Raw genomic sequence first — 17,942 nt, forward strand, 5'->3', positions numbered from 1 at the left:
TGAGGCAGGAGAATGGTGTGAACCCAGGAGGCAGGGCTTGCAGTGAGCCAAGATCGTGCCACTGCACTCTAGCCTGGGCAGCAAAGTGAGACTCTCTCTCAAAAAATAAAAAAAAGGGGAATTTTAAAATAATATAGTAGGACCACGTTTTCATTTTAAAAATGTGTAAGTATATATAAATTATATCAAGCTAAAAACCTTCTGCATAGCCAAGGAAACAATCAGCAAAGTGAAGCAACAACCTGCAGAATGGAAGAACATATTTGCAAATCATAAATCTGATAATGAGTTAATATCCAAAATAAATAAGGCACTCAAAAAACTGAATAGTAAGACATAATTTACCTAATAACCTAATTTTTAAAAAGGCAAAGGATGTGAATAAATATTTCTCACAAGGAGATATACAAATGGACAACAGGTATATGAAAAAAATGCTCAAAATCACCAATCATCAGAGAAATGCAAATTTAAATCATGATGAGATACCACTTCACATCTGTTAAAATGACTATTATCAAAAAGATTAAAGATAAGCATTGGAGAAAATGTGGAGAAAATGAAACCCTTGCACACTATTGGTGGGAGTGTAAATTAGTAGAGCTGTTATGAAAAAACAGTACAGAGGTTCCTCAAAATATTTAAAATAGAATGACCATATGATTCACCAATCTCACTACAGGGTATATCGTCAAAGGAAATGAAATCAATATGTCAAAGAAATACTGGCACTTCTATGTCTATTGCAACATTATTCACAATAACCAAGATATGGAATCAACCTAAGCGTCCAACAACAGAAGAACAGATAAACAAAATGTGGCACATATACTACAATGGAATATTCAGCCATAAAAAAGAATGAAATCCTGTCATTTGTAACAACATAAATGGAACTGGAGGACATTGTGTTAAGTGAAATAAGTCAAGCCCAGAAAGACAAATACTGCGTGATCTCACCTGTATGTGGAACCTAAAAAAGCTGAATAGAAGTAGAGAGTAGAATGGTGGTTACCAGGGCCTGGGAGAAAGAGGGAAGGTTGGGTAAGATGTTGGTCAAAGGATACAAAATTTCATTTAGATAGGAAGAATAAGTGCAAGAGATCTATTGTATAACATGATGACTATAGTTAATAACAAAGTATTGTATCCTTAAAAATTGCTGAGAGTAGATTTTAAGTGTTCTCACCACACACAAAAATATGAGTACCTGAGGTGATACATGTTTGTTTGATTTAGCCATTCTACAATGCATATATATTTCAAGACAACATGTTATACATAATAAATACGTACAATTTTTTTCAATTAAAAAAGTTTTTAAAGCCAGATACAGTGGCTCACACCCGTATTCCCAGAACTTTAGAAGGCTGAGGTGGGAAGACTGCTTGAGCCCAGGACTGTGAGACCAGACTGGACAACAGAGTGAGACCCCCATCTCTACAAAAAAATGAAAAAATTAGGCATGGTGGCCTATATTTGCAAATACTCCAATATTTGCACCTGTAGTCCTCACCTACTTGGGAGGCTGAGCTGAGAGGATCTCTTGAGCCTTGACCTCCCAGGCTCTAGACCTCCCACACCACTGAGCTCTAGCCTGGGCAGCAGAGTGAGATCTTTTCTTAAAAAAAAAAAAAAAAAAATTTAATGCGGAAAAAGTATACAAATGCTTATAATAAAACACATAAACTTTAAAACCCGGTTACTTCCAAGAAACAACTGGTATTTCATGTTTTACTTTAGATAAGTCTTTAGTTTTAAAATCTGATTTTTAAAACCTGATTTCTGAAAACGGAGAAAGCTTCTAGAAAGTGATACAAAGAGCCAAACGTCAAAATCTAGTATTAAACTAATATTTGTTGAAGATTTATCGCAAATTGATTATCATTTATCCAAAATGCTTGGGACCAAAAATTCTGAATGTTTTTGGATTTTGGAATATTTGCATGTAATATCTTGGGAATGGAACCCAAGTCTAAACACAAAATTTATTTTTGTTTCATGTATACTTTATATACATAGCCTAAAGGTAATATCATACAATATTTTTAATAATTTTGTGCATGAAACAGAGCTTGTGTACACTGAACCATCAGAAAGCAAAAGTGTCACTACCTCATTCCAGTGTTCAAAAAGTTTTGGATTTTCACATTAGAGATGTTCAACCTGTATATGCCATAGGGTTCATATTAAGAATCGCTCTCACTCTTCACAAATCTATGAGTACATATTATTCTCATTTCAAATTACTATCGCTATTTCAAGAGAAGAGGAGGAAACAGAAGCTTTTAGGAAATGACTTGCCTGACATCACACAGGTAAAATAAGTTGCCAAATAGGCTATAACCTTTAATGCTGTTTCAGCACACTATTCCTATAACTGAGGGGAAAACTGCAGAATACACATATGGTATTTACCAGATGTACCATCTAATTCTACTTATAATGAGATGGTATCATGAGCTTTGAGCTGGAATACCCACTCCCCAGGACATGCCTATATGCTCGTGCCTACGCTCCAGCTATCATAATTGCAAATCTCAGATTACATCTTGACCTGGCTTCCTCATGGGGAAGGTTCCAGAGATGATGTGATGGGGAAAGATGGTGTCCTTTCCACATCTTCCCCGCAGTAATCCCATGAAGAAAGAGGCCAGGCTGGCAGCATGGAGTGATCCCAGGCAGACCAAACCCAGTAGAGTCACTCCTGCATGGAAGCCACACAGCAAATCCTGATGAGCAGGACTGCTGCTCTTGCCTACAGACTGAGATTTTCCTCCTTATAAGGGCACCAGGAGTTACAGCAACAAAAATCTCGGAAGTGTGTCCCTCAGATCCCCTTTTAAAAAGGATTCTCTGCCCAGCTTCAGGAACTGCAGTTAGCTGACAGCCTCCAGCTGCCGGTTCCTAAGCGACAGAAAGCTGAGCTTCCAGCGAGCACCCACCCATGACAAGGCAAGAAGGTGGCTAAGGGCCTGGTCATTTTTGCCCTATATGGGACTTCTCTTGCTGGCAATCTTTGCTGATGGCCTTACTGTCAGGCTGGTAGAGCCTCTGTGGATCTGCACTGTGGCCTGATACTACCCCTGCCTAGTGCTGTTTCCTCCCTGTTTTCACAGGTGTTAGCTCCGTGTCTGCATCTCGGAGCATCCAACCTGTGACAAAGGTCCTCCAGCCCACCTTATGCAATGACATAAGGTATTTTTAAGATCAGAGATTAACTGGGTTTCCTTTGCTGAGAAGGGGGAGATTTCAGCATCCCCTACCCGGTCTAAAGCCAGAAAGCCTGGTCGCCTTCATATAAGCAGTAGCAGAGGGCTAGGAAGAAGAAACAATGCCCAGAAGGAATTGCCCCGAATGAGAAACAGGCTGGGTTCAGAGTCAGGCAAACCTGGTTTTCATTCCAGAGTCCCCTACTTACCACCAGGTGACCTCGAACAAGTGAGTGAACTTCCCTATGCCTGTTTCCTCCGCTGTAAAACTGCTCCAGGTTTAGAGGATTATAGAAGGAGACAACGAGCACAGAATGTGGTACACAGTACTTCCTTCCTTCTTTTCTTGAATCAGTCCATAAAGGAGATACGAGTTCTACAGTAAGAACTAAGGCCAGACTGCCTGAGCTCAGGAGAGAGGATCAGACTAACAGGGAGATTAAACTGGCTTTGAAAACAACATGTGCAATCTATTCAAATGAAAAATTGCTATTCTCAGTCCACCTGTTCTTTGTGTCAATTTTTTCTTAGCAGTGGGAGAGGTTTCACGGAGGTCTCCAGACTCTTATTCAGTCTCCATTTGATCAATGAGAAAACAGGACAAAACATCAGCTATGAGCAATGGATAGAGAACACATTTTTCTGTTTAGAACTTCCTACCAACTTCCAATTTCCAATACATCATGTAAATACCTTAGAAGCCATCACTCTATCCTAATAACAAAGTAAAAAGCTGAACAATCTGAAAAATCAACTTTTTTTTTTTTTTTTGAGACGGAATCTCGCTCTGTCGCCCAGGCTGGAGTGCAGTGGCACAATCTTGGCTCACTGCAACCTCTGCCTCCCTGGTTCAAGTGATTCTTCTGCCTCAGCCTCCTGAGCAGCTAGGACTATAGGCACGCACCACCATGCCCGGCTAATTTTTGTATTTTTAGTAGAGAAGGGGTTTCACCATATTGGCCAGGCTGGTCTTGAACCCCTGACCTTGTAATCCACCCACCTCGGCATCCCAAAGTGCTGGGATTACAGGTGTGAGCCACGGCGCCTTTGCACAACTCTTCTTAGATCCATCAGAGAAGTGAGTACACAGGGCAAAATGATACCTCCAAAGCTGGAAAGACAGACTAGTCTTTCCAGAAAGACAGAGAATCACAACTGGCCAGAGCAGACAGGCACAAACAGAAACCTCCACAGGAACCAGTGCTGGGTAGGAAAATCTAAACTGTAACTGAAAAATTGCTGTAGGCTATGTGGACAAGTCTGAGCATTAAAAATTCCAGGGAGGACCCATTTGTAGGAAGTCCCTTACACTTTGTGAATTGTACCTCCAGGAACTATCCAGGTCCTCACAGTGAAGACGGAAGAAAAATCCCCTTGTGCTTCTGGCAGCAGGAGGAGAAAGGGAACCATTTTTAAATACACCAGAGCATTCTGATCTTCTTAACAAGGCCTGACCTCAGGAGAAACTATTTAACCAGCGTCTAATTAACTGATTGGAGGAAAGGAAATACGCATCTCCAGCCAGCTCCAGGCACCCTGTCCCTGCCATGGGGTGAGGGGAGGAATGAAAAGAACTTACAAAATTCATAGCCCAGGGGCACAGACTCACTAAAAACTGAGACCTAATCACAGTACTATAGAACATTCCTCCCCCACCCCACACCTTACCATCACATTAGTAAATGGCCTATTTACCTAGCACATGACAGCTGACTTTCAGCAAAAAGTCACAAGGCATTTGAAAGGCAAAAACACAATTTGAAGAGACAGAGTAAGCATCAGAACCAGACCCAGGTATGGCAGGGATGTTGGAATTATCAGACTGGGAATTTAAAACAGCTAGCATTAATTTTTTAAGGGCTCTAATAGATAAAAGTGGACAATACGCAAGAAGAGATAGGCAATGTAAGCAGAGAGATGAGAACTCTAAGACAGAGCCAAAACAAAATGCTGGAGATAAGAAACACTGTAATTGAAACAAAGAATGTCTTTGATGGATTCATTAGTAAACTAAAAGACAGCTGAGGAAAGAATCGCTGTGCTTGAGGACATGCCAATTGAGACTTCCAAAACTAAAACATTTTAGAAAACAGAATATTCAAGAATTGTGGGACAACTACAAAAGGTATAACATACACATAATGAGAATACCAGAAGGAAAAGACAGGAACAGAAGAAACATTCAAAGCAATAATAACTAAGAATTTTCCCAAATTAATGTCACCCACCAAACCTCAGATCACAGAAGTACAAAGAACACCAACTCAGACAAATACCACAAAAACAGCCAGGCGCAGTGGCTCATGCCTGTAATCCCAGCACTTTGGGAGGCCAAGGCCAGAGGATCACGAGGTCAGGAGATGAAGACCATCCTGGCTAACACGGTAAAACCCTGTCTCTACTAAAAATACAAAAATTAGCCAGGCGTGGTGACAGGTGCCTGTAATCCCAGCTACAGGAGGCTGAGGCAGGAGAATTGCTTGAACCCAGGAGGTGGAGGTTGCAGTGAGCCAAGATCACGCAATTGTACTCCAGCCTGGGGGACAGAGCGAGACTCCATCTCAAAAAGAAAAAAAAAAAAAAAAAGTCGGTAAAAAAAATCACCTAGCCTAAAAAGAAGTAAAGATAAGAATTACAGGTGACCCTTGAACAATGCAGGAGTTAGAGACACCGATGACCCCACACAGTCAAATCTACAATAACTTTTGACTCCAAAAATTTCTGCTTTAGGAAACTAAAAAATTAAAGCAAATTAAATCCAAAGTAAGCAGAAGAAAAGAACAAAAATTGGAGCAGAAAGCAATGAAATTGAAAGCAAAAAATCAATAGAAAAATCAACAAAACCAAAAGCTCATTCTTTGAAAAGATCAAAAAAAATCAATAAGCCTCTAGCCAGGTTAACTAAAACATACTAGCCCCTGAGATGAGACCCAGATGTTTGCCTTATATTGGCAATCAATGAGCAACCACTTATGCCAGACTGGTAGACTAAAACTCATTAACATTGTTTCCTTTCATTCATTCCACCAATTCAAAAAAAAAAAAAAAAAAACATTAATACTGAATACCTGCTATGTGCCAAACACCATTCTAAGTGCTTGAGATTTATCACTGAATAAACACAATAAGTAAGTAAACTGTATATTACATTAGAAGGTATCAAGTGGAAGAAAACATAGAGGACTAGGAGTTGTAATTTTTCCTTAATTCGGTATAAATTTATATATATATAATACTATTACTCTCATCCCTTTCTTATCCTCTTATATAACATAAATATATTAATAATAGTTAATTTTATATCACAGTATTTGAATTACAGGATAGGGAGAACAAAAATGAACATCACCAACGACTTTGCAGCCTCTTTTGGGGAAAAGGCTGGCATATTTTCCATTGTACATAGAGTAATTGTACCATGTTAGATGGAAGCATGATTTTCTTATTGACTTATTTGGAGATTAAATATAGATTCTAAAAATGTGTATGGGTATCAAGTTGACAAGAGGTGAAGAGGTAATAGTTCTATGTATCAACTTGGCTAGGACGTGGCACTCAGGTATTTAAGCCAACACTAAACTAAGTGTTGCTGTAAAAGTATTATGTAGATGTGATTAACATCTACAATCAGTCGACTTTCAGGAAAAGATATAATCCTCTGTAATCTGAGTGGGCCTCATCCAGTCAGTCAAAAGGCATTAAAAGCAGAACTGAGTTTTCCTAAGGAAGAAGGAATTTGCTTGTGAACTTCAGCACCAGCTCTTCCCAAGGGTTTCCAGTCTGTCAATTTGCCCTGAATTTTGGACACAAGTAGCCAATCACCACAATCACATAAGTCAATTCCTTGCAGTAAATCTCTTCATATTAAGTATCCTACTGGCTCTGTTTCTCTGGTAGAACTCTGACTGATACAGTCAGCTACATAGACAAAATAACATTTGGGCAAAGACTTGCAGTTAAGCATGGTGTGTACAAGGAACAGCAAAAAGGCCAGTGTGGCTGAATAAGAGTGAGCAAGGGGAGAGACGTAGGAGAGGAGGTTATTCTATTAACCATAAGAAGCAGCAGAGAAAGTACAGGCTGTGAGTTGAAAGGTCTCCTTTAGCATCCTTTCTATCATAAGCCAAGCCCATATCATGACAAAAAATGATGCTACCATCATCCAAATATGTCTCCTTCTCTAAAATGGTACAAATGAATGTTCCCCATCTCCACTGTTGACAAAAGCTTCTGGTTACTACAAGGAGATCTTTTGTAGCTAACTCATTGGACATTACTGCATATATTCAGAATATTATTTGTGAGCTGAATCATGTTGGTAGTGTCTCCACTAGGGGGTATGGAACTCTGGAGCCAGGCTAGAACGTGGATCCAAAATCATATCATCCAAACGTGGATCAAGGACTGACGAGCCATCTACAGTCAATGGGACAGTTTACCTGTTTTCCTTGGGTAAGACGGTGGTTTGGAGTCAAGAAGGTTTAATGCTTCTAACTGCTCCCGCCCAGATGTAGTTGAAAAAATAAAGACCAGGATTCCAGATCCAAGATGGCCGAATAGGAACAGCTCCCGTCTGCAGCTCCCAGGGTGATCAACACAGAAGACGGGTGTTTTCTGCATTTCCAACTGAGGTACCTGGTTCATCTCACTGGAACTAGTTGGACAGTGGGTGCAGCCCACAGAGGGCAAGCCAAAGCAGGGAGGGGCATCACCTCACCCGGAAAGCACAAGGGGTCAGGGGATTTCCCTTTCCTAGCCAAGGGAAGCCATGACAGACAGCACCTGGAAAAACGGGACACTCCCAGACAAATACTGTGCTTTTCCAATGGTCTTAGAAAATGGCACACCAGGAGATTATATCCCATGCCTGGCTCCACCAATCCCAAGCCCACGGAGCCTTGCTTACTGCTAGCACAGCAGTCTGAGCTCCACCTGTGAGGCAGCAGCCTGGCAGGGGGAGGGGCATCTGCCATTACTGAGGCTTGAGTAGGTAAACAAAGCAGCCAGGGAAGCTCGAACTGAAGGAGATAGAGATACCAAAAACCCTTCAAAAAATCAGTGAATCCAGGAGCTGATTTTTTGAAAAGGTCAACAAAATTGATAGGCTGCTAGCAAGACTAATAAAGAAGAAAAAAGAGAAGAATCAAACAGACACAATAAAAAATGATAAAGAAGATATCACCACTGATCCCACAGAAATACAAACTACCATCAGAGAATACTATAAACACCTCTATGCAAATAAACTAGAAATTCTAGAAGAAATGGATAAATTCCTGGACACATACACACTCCCAAGACTAAACCAGGAAGAAGTGGAATCTCTGAATACACCAATAACAGGCTCTAAAATTGAGGCAATAATTAATAGCCTCCCAACCAAAAAAAGAGTCCAGGACCAGAGGGATTCACAGCCAAATTCTACCAGAGGTACAAGGAGGAGCTGGTACCCTTCCTTCTGAAACTATTCCAATCAATAGAAAAAGAGGGAGTCCTCCCTAACTCATGTTATGAGGCCAGCATCATCCTGATACCAGAGCCTGGCAGAGACACAACAAAAAAAGAGAATTTTAGACCAATATCCCTGATGAACATCGATGCAAAAATCCTCAATAAAATATTGGCAAACCGACTCCAGCAGCACATCAAAAAGTTTATCCAACACAATCAAGTTGGCTTCATCCCTGAGATGCAAGGCTGGTTCAACATATGCAAATCAATAAATATAGTCCATCATATAAACAGAACCAATGACAAAAACCACATGATTATCTCAATAGATGCAGAAAAGCCTTCAACGGAATTCAACAGCCCTTCATGCTAAAAACTCTCAATAAACTAGGTAATGATGGAATGTATCTCAAAATAATAAGAGCTATTTATGACAAACCCACAGCCAATATCATACTGAATGGGCAAAAACTGGAAAAATTCCCTTTGAAAACTGGCATAAGACAGGAATGCCCTCTCTTACCACTCCTATTCAACATCGTGTTGGAAGTTCTGGCCAGGGCAATCAGGCAAGAGAAACAAATAAAAGGTATTTAATCAGGAAAAAAGAAAATCAAATTGGCCCTGTTTGCAGATGACATGATTGTATATTTAGAAAACCCCATCGTCTCAGCCCAAAATATCCTTAAGCTGATAAGCAACTTCAGCAAAGACTCAGGATACAAAATCAATGTGCAAAAATCACAAGCATTCCTATATACCAATAACAGACAAAGAGAGAACCAAATCATGAGTGAACTCCCATTCACAATTGCTACAAAGAGAATAAAATACCTAGCAATACAATTTACAAGGGATGTGAAGAACCCCTTCAAGGAGAACTACAAACCACTGCTCAGCAAAATAAAAGAGGACAGAAACAAATGGAAGAACATTCCATCCTCATGGATAGGAAGACTCAATATTGTGAAAATGGCCATAGTGCCCAAAGTAATTTATAGATTCAGTGTCATCCCCATCAAGCTACCAATGACTTTCTTCACAAAACTGGAAAAAACTACTTCAAAGTTCATATGGAACCAAAAAGAGCCCATATTGCCAAGACAATCCTAAGCAAAAAGAACAAAGCTGGAGGCATCACGCTACCTGACTTCAAACTATACTACAAGGCTACAGTAACCAAAACAGCATGGTACTGGTACCAAAACAGATATATAGACCAATGGAACAGAACAGAGCCCTCAGAAATAATACCACACATCTACAACCATCTGATCTTTGACAAACCTACAGAAACAAGAAATGGGGAAAGGATTCCCTATTTAATAAATGGTGCTGGGGAAACTGGCTAGCTGTATGTAGAAAGCTGAAACTGAACCCCTTCCTTAACCTTATATAAAAATTAATTCCAGATGAATTAAGGACTTAAATGTGAGACCCAAAACCATAAAAACCCTAGAAAAAAACCTAGGTAATCCCATTCAGGACATAGGCATGGGCAAGGACTTCATGACTAAAACACCACAAACAATGGCAACAAAATAGACAAATGGGATCTAATTAAACTAAAGAGCTTCTGCACAGCAAAAGAAACTACCATCAGAGTGAACAAGCAACCTACAGAATGGGAGAAAATTTTTGCAATCTACCCATCTGACAAAGGACTAATATCCAGAATCTACAAAGCACTTACACAAATTTACAAGAAAAAAACAAAAACCCCATCAAAAAGTGGATGAAGGATATGAACAGACACTTCTCAAATGAAGATATTTATGCAGCCAACATATACATGAAAAAAAATGCTCACCATCACTGGTCATCAGAGAAATGCAAATCAAAATCACAATGAGATACCATCTCACACCAGTTAGAATGGCAATCATTAAAAAGTAAGGAAACAACAGATGCTGGAGAGGATGTGGAGAAATAGGAAAGCTTCTACACTGTTGGTGGAGTGTAAACTAGTTCAACCATTGTGGAAGACAGTGTGGCAATTCCTCAAGGATCTAGAACTAGAAATACCATTTGACCCAGCAATCCCATTACTGGGTATATACCCAAAGGATTATAAATCATTCTGCTATAAAGACACATGCACATGTATGTTTATTACAGCACTATTCACAATAGCAGAGACTAGGAACAAATGTTCACCAATGATAGACTGGATTAAGAAAATGTGGCACATATACACCGTGGATTACTATGCAGCCATAGAAAGGATGAGTTCATGTCCTTTGCAGGGACATGGATGCAGCTGGAAACCATCATTCTGAGCAAACTATCACAATGTCTGCTTTAGGATGGGAGGAAGATGGTTGGTGACAGGTCTTTACTGAGAAAACCAAACACCACATGTTCTCACTCATAGGTGGGAATTGAACAATGAGAACAATTGGACACAGGGCAGGGAACATCACACCCTGGGGCCTGTCGTGGGATGGGGGACAGGGGGAGAGATAGCATTAGGAGATATACCTAATGTAAATGATGAGTTAATGGGTGCAGCAAACCAACATGGCACATGTATACCTATGTAATACACCTGCACGTTGTGCACATGTACTCTAGAACTTAAAGTATAATAAAAAGAAGTTAAAATTTTTTTTTTAATGAAATAAAATAAAAATAAAGACCAGGCACCATCAAAGGCAGATAATGATAAGTTGGGTGCATGAAACCTAGTAAGATACCTTGTCAAGGCTTCCTAGCCTCTTGCCCCAGCAAAAAGAAGAATACCAAATTTTCCTTACTACAAAGATTACCAAAATAATAATAATTTTAAGTATATTTATTAACATGTAAAAATGCTCATGATTATATAAAGTGAAGAAAAGGCAACACAATCACATTTAATGTACACACTATTGCTAGATGTGTCTCAACTTCATAAACATTAACGTGAAAAAATGAATTTCTTAGCGTTTAGGAAATAGGATATCTACGAAGAAACAAGTTAAATGCACACACCAAAAAAATGTAAAATGCCATGTGGTTGTTGAGATTGCAGGTAATTTTTATTTTCTTCTTTTCACTTCCTGTATCTTCTTTGCCTATAATGGTATGTATTGCTCTAATAACAAAATTGTTTAAAAACTCCTTCCTGTACACGAAGCACTTCTAGCTCCTCAAAAAATTGATCTGACACTTTTAATCTCAAGTAAGCTGAAACAGAGCTTTTCCAGCCTGCTTTTGCACATGGGAAAGTATAAAGCTCAAAGGAGTTAGGTCACTTACCCAGTGTCACACATTGTGGTGTGTAAGCCCAGCCAAGACAGGCGTCTGGGGGTCCTGAAGGTCCTCTCCATGATAGCACCTAGTTTTGTGCCATTGCCTCAGCCCATGCACCCCCTAAAAGTAAGGCTCAAGATGAGCTAATCCCTTGCTCTTACCTCTGCCAGGCGGGAGTGCTTGTGGACATTCTCGCCTTTTTGCACGCTTGGAGCCAGCTGCTGCAGGACACCCCTGCTGCTTGTCAGTGCTCTTGTCAGCCGAGCAAACTTCCCCCAGCCTGAAGCAAGTGGAAGAGTGAAAAGACAGGGTCAACCACATCCCAAAGGTGCACAGACATTCACATTAGAAGTTATACTGTCGGAAACAGACACCCCCAATGCCCTCCTAAGCTCCCAACAGTCACTCTGCATCCCTGCAAGCAAGACCCACTGCTCAGAAAAGCACCTTGTGTGTCGCAATTTGCTTTTCCCCTGCACTTTCACTTCATCCTAATCATAGTTTGTGAAGCTGGTAGAGCAGGTTTTAGTACCATTTTACAAATAGGGAGACTAAGACACAGAGTGCCTGGACAATGAGAGTCTAGAACATCTCTCCACTCTGGCCCAAGCCTTCTTCACCAGATAATACCAGGTAATTGAGATGGTTCTCTGATTTTGTAACTTGGCTCAGGCTGTTCCCAATCCCCAGGCTATCTGATCTTGCAGAAACAGCTGGTTCTGGGTTTTAAACGGACAAGGTAGTTCAATGGCCATTCCATGCATTACCTTCTCCAAGGCCAGAGGAGTAAGAAATGATTTCAACCCCTGGGGAGGTGGGGGAAAAGCAGTGGCAGATTTTAGTCTGCTTTAGGATGGGAGAAAGATGGTTGGTGACAGGTCTTTACTGAGAATCGAAGATGTCTGAGTGATCTTGACACCTTTTAAAGGCCCCCAAAGACAATTGTCCATTTCAACACTCAACAACCCATCGGTATCAAGGTTATGACCATGCAGTTGCCCCATGAGACCCTTGAAGTCCTGTCAGGATTCTCAAGACCAGGCTTGGGTTTTAGGAGCTCCAAAAACCCAGACGTGGGGTGTATAGCAAATAAACAGAGCATGCAACTATTTTTACATTACAGCTAAAAGCAGGACTAGGTGATTTTATTTTTTTATATCCTTTAGAGTTTAGAAGCATTCAGCACCTTCCAGTAGAAATCTCATCTGCCAAATTTTACCCTGGAGCAACTTTCCAAGACAGAATCCAGAGGACAATGGAGTTAAGCAGAAGAATGTCCATATTTTATTTTTCTATACAACCTTTGAGAATCATAAACTGGATAAATTTTTGTCAATATAGTAAGAAGAGCAAATCAGCTCTTTTTTATCTCATTCCAGAAGTGCCAGGCTTCAATAAAAAGCCAGTAGTGCTTTCATCCACCCCGATGCCATGAAGCAGAAATGTGGAACTGCTGGGATTGGCTTGAAAAGATACGCATAGTGGTTTGACTGTGGGTGTGCGGGGTATCCCACTAATGTTAACAGGAGGGGACAGCATGGACTCTGTAGGGGTCTTTGACATCTCCCCCAATGTCAATGAATGTGCTATGGGAACTATGAACTAAGATTTTTTTAAAAGTCACTTTCAGAGGAAGGCTCTAATTTAGCTTAAAATAAAGCTGAAACTGGATTCCAAAAAGCTTTTCAAGAAGAGCAGAGTTTATTTTTCAGTCAGTTGTGTATGTAAACATCAGCAAGGGCTCTGCACCCACCCTACCACCACCACCAGCGTGATCTATATACTGTGAGGAACACTGATGAGAGGGAGCTGGCAGAGCAGGTGCCCCAAATCCCTTGGTTCATCACCTGATATAACATAAAAGAATAAAAGGGAATATCCCTGGACCTCTGGGCATTTCCCTAGACTCAGGATAGCCCCTCACTCTCTGGCCTAGCCCTGATTCTCTTTGCAAGAGTGGGTTCTTAAAAGAGTGGGCTCTCGGCTGGCTGAGCAAGGGCATGGGAAGGTGAGTGGGTGTTGAAAAGGAAATAGATGAACAGTGTGAAATTTGCATCACACTTCTACCCAGGATGGGCAGGAAGGAAGGAAATAAATTTTCTCCCAAGTTCCCAAACGCATATTTTCTTTCCTGCGCTATAGATACTTTATAATGGCAATCATGCCTTGCCAGATGAAAAAATAGATTCATTCACTCATGTGTGAATTCTATAAACATAATTACTAGGTACCAGGCATGGTACTAGATACTAGAGATACTAACATGAATAAGACACAGATTTTGGCCTCAGAGAGCACACACTCTAGCAGGAAAGACTGACAATTAAGAAATCATGACATAGTGAACTAAGTTCTATGACACAGATGAGTACAGAACGCTATGGCCAAGACTGTCAAAAGAAGGCATATACCTAATCCAGGCTGGGGAGACAAAGCAGGTTTCCTGAAGGATATGGCACTAGAGAAAAGTTTTAAACAATGAGTAGGAATTAGGTAGACTTAAGGAAAGAAAGACATCCCACACAGAAGGAACAGCACCTACAAAGGCAGAAAATTATAAAACAGGGTAATATGTCAGTGATGAACAAGACATTCTGAATGGTTGGATGAAGGGCCATGGCTTATAAGTGGGAGGGGGATGCCAGGCATGTCCTGAGATGATGCTAAAGAGGTTGGTAGGGGCCAAACCAAGAAGAACCTGGACAGTAAAAACCTACAAGGTAAGTTAAGAACCTTGAACTTCATCCTGAAACCCACCGAGAGCCACTGAAGGACTTTAAATGTGGTGAGGAGGGAGATACACATGCCAATTTGCATTTTAAATGAACAGAACAACAAAGTGGATAGTGGGCTGGAAAAACAAAAAGACAGACAGAAGGTATGTCAGGACAACAGGCAAGAGACCATGTGGGCCTGGACCAATGCTGCGGCCTGGGCCAAGGGTCAAGGGAAGACTTGAGGGCAGCTACAGAGTCAGGACTCTGAAAAAAATAGCTATAGAGGAAAAGAAAAAGCAACCTAGGTGGCTCCTGAGTTTCTGGTTTGGGTGACAACTGGGGTGACAGCTATTCAATGAGATTAAAAACATATGAAGAGCAAACCAATTTGGTGGAAGATAATACATACAATTTGGACCAACAATGTCCCTTACAGCAGACCCATCAGGAGAATCATTTCTGGAGAAAGTGAAACTCCTACTGTCCAAAAGGCCAAATGGGAGGGAACAACCCAAATCGAACTTAGCTCAAAATGGTCTTGCTCAGGGCAAGTCAGACAGTCACTTTCCACGTGATTCATTGTCGTCCTTCAAGGAAGGATACTGGCCTACCCCTAGCAGGCTTACTTGCTCCCTGTATTGAACCCCAACTTGCTTTAGGCAGGCATATATTAGATCATTGACTGTGCTTTACTGTTTTATTTGCTTACCTGCCTATGCCTTCTCCCAAATAGACTCAGAGGCTCTATCTCAGGCATTTCCTTGTGTCCAGCACCTAGCATGAGGCCAGGCACCCAATAGGTGAATACAATAGGTGTACTGGACAAATAAAGAACAAATTTTTTTTCTCTCATCACCCTACTTCTGTCTGGGTTTGCAATAGATATAAGGTCCCAAAGGATAGGCAGCACATTTCACAAACTCTCTTCAGTTTTAGGGGGTATTTCTGTGCCTCTCTTTTGCCAGGCATTTCTGCACCCACTCCTCCAATTATATCCCACTTGTAAGTTCAACACTGAATAGAGCTCAAATGAAGAAACCCCTGGCCCAGGATTCTTCCAGTTCCATCACAAATGTCACCAGCAAGTTAGGCATAGCAGAGCTGTGGATGCCATGAGAAAATTGAAACCATACATAATCAGGAAAATGAGTGCGGAAGTGGGCAGGAGCAGAAGAGGAAGAGTATAGAGAGAAAAAAGACAAAAGGAAAGGAACACAGTACACAATCTAGCAATCAGCTAAAAGGTATTTACTGGGTCTTTTCTCCATTCTCAGGAATGGAGAAATGGCTTTTACCCTGTCTTGACCCAACAATGGCTGGTGGGTGTCAAGTTAGCTGAGCCACCAGTAAACCTGAATCTTTCTTTTTCAGGCCGGAAGAGATGGTGCTGGGATAAGTTAGAATTCCAATTCCTCTGAGAGTAAGTCCAGGGGTACCAAAAAAGACAGAGGACAGCCTTGTCCTGAGATACAGGGTCAGAAATTCAGAGGAGTTGATAGCATAATCCAAACATCCAGCAGAGAATAGTGGATACAGGGTACAGCATGGAGAGTCAGTGTGGACCACTGCCTAAGCGTCCTCAAGTCTCCTCCCACAATCTTTTCCTTACCAATGTACAAAGAACCAAAAATCTAGAATGGCTTCTTCAAGCAGCAGTCACTAAATCGTCACTTTCCCATCAGCCTAACAGCAGAGACATAAAATGTTAACACTGAAGAGGGGTGGGGCCTGCGACTTGTGTCTATTACTATTTATCCCATGTCCAGCATGAAGATACATGGAGAAGGGTGAACAGTTACAAACAGTTTGCCAGAGCCTTCATCCTGCAGTATTCTAAATCTCTGGCTCTCAGAAACGTACTCCAAAGTTTTGCATTCCTTTTGTTGTCTGCATTTGGCTCAAGTTTAACTCTGAATTTAGAAGTAAACAAGTGAATCTTTGAAAATGAATTTGCTCCTTTAATATGAGATTAGTTGGTGGGATAATAGAGAAAACAAGAGGACTGACTCATCCTTTGGTGAGCAATGTAAAAAGAGAAAATTCTGAGCTTTACACTCTAATTCTATACTCATTTGCCCAACCCTCCTGACTCAGAAGAGAGAATGTGACAGAAACATATCCCACAGCCTACTCCCAATTATCTATAACAAAAGAAAAAGCAAGAGATAAGGAACAAATGAAATCACTAGAGCATCACAGATTCTCATTTTAGGCAGGAATTCCTACCTACTCTCTCATTCAGCCTTTAAGCACACACACACACACACACACACACACACACACACCCCAGAACTGTTAGCAAACAGCAAACCTAACTTGACTCTCATTCCCTGCTCCATGCCATCCGTGGGCACTCTTTGTCAGAGAGTAAGAGAATTACTGTCAAAAGACAGAGAGTAAAGTGAAGATGAGGAAGTCAGAGGCCTACCTAGCTCATAAAAAGGACGGTGAGAACTGGTACACAAAATGACAGAGGGGGCTCTGGAAGCATTTCCAGGACCCACCCCCTCTGCCTGAGGCTCTGGGTAGAAGAAAAGTTACTTTGTGTCAGATCCTGAAATAGGCTACTGTCAATTATCCCATGTGTTGGACCCTTTGAGGGTTACTTGTGGGAAAATTGGGGGCACAAACTGGCTTCTTGTATCACTATCAGGATGTACCCACTCCAGCCCCAAGTCCCCAAATTAGGTACTACATGATCTGAGAAAACAAAGTAATTTTAAAGACAATTTGAACATAACTGATTTAAAAGGCTAATACGGTGGTAGGAAAACATCCCATGGGGCTATGCCAAAGAGCAATTATCTGGGAATTTTCTGGGGTTTTAGACTATCCACATTTCCATTCCATCTCCAAAGTGAATTCTAAACAAGCCTAAGTCAGCAAGACTCTTAAGACTCTTAATGGTGACTGAGGTGCTGTACTGAAAACCCAGCTGGTCTCCCGGAAAGAAGCTGCTGAGAGTACATCCAAGAAGAAATGTCAAGCCAGGAGAATAATCCAGCCACATGGCAGCATATTTTCTAGGATCTAGACTTGATCCCTGTAGCAAAAATTGCAGTTTATAGACTTAAAATAACAAGGCCTAGAGAATTATCATGTGCTTCCATCATAAACACACTAATACAAAGTTTGACTTGTCCTAAGCAGACCACCAAACCACAGTGGGCCAGGGGCACAATGACATGGCAAGTGGGAAGGTCTGAACATATCTGCCATGGCATTTGAAATTGACAGGCTTATAAAGCCATGTCTTTGAGGAGACATTTAGCGTGGTCTACTAGCAGGACTCCTACATCGAGGGCTAACGTGTGTGTGTGTGTCAAAT

General features: G+C 41.0%; 1 protein-coding gene across 2 annotated transcripts in view; it reads right to left on the reverse strand.

Annotated features, from left to right (window-relative positions):
- Positions 1-17,942, reverse strand: part of KCNH1 (potassium channel, voltage gated eag related subfamily H, member 1) — a 457,455-nt gene that overhangs the window by 391,922 nt on the left and 47,591 nt on the right. For both annotated transcript variants that reach the window (XM_011938344.1, XM_011938336.1), the window contains exon 5: positions 12,059-12,177. In XM_011938344.1, coding sequence (XP_011793734.1) covers positions 12,059-12,177 — 119 coding nt within the window. The remainder of the gene's footprint in view (positions 1-12,058; positions 12,178-17,942) is intronic.

This window comes from Colobus angolensis, unplaced genomic scaffold (genome assembly GCF_000951035.1).
Source record: "Colobus angolensis palliatus isolate OR3802 unplaced genomic scaffold, Cang.pa_1.0 Scaffold100, whole genome shotgun sequence".
Classification (NCBI taxonomy): domain Eukaryota; kingdom Metazoa; phylum Chordata; class Mammalia; order Primates; family Cercopithecidae; genus Colobus; species Colobus angolensis.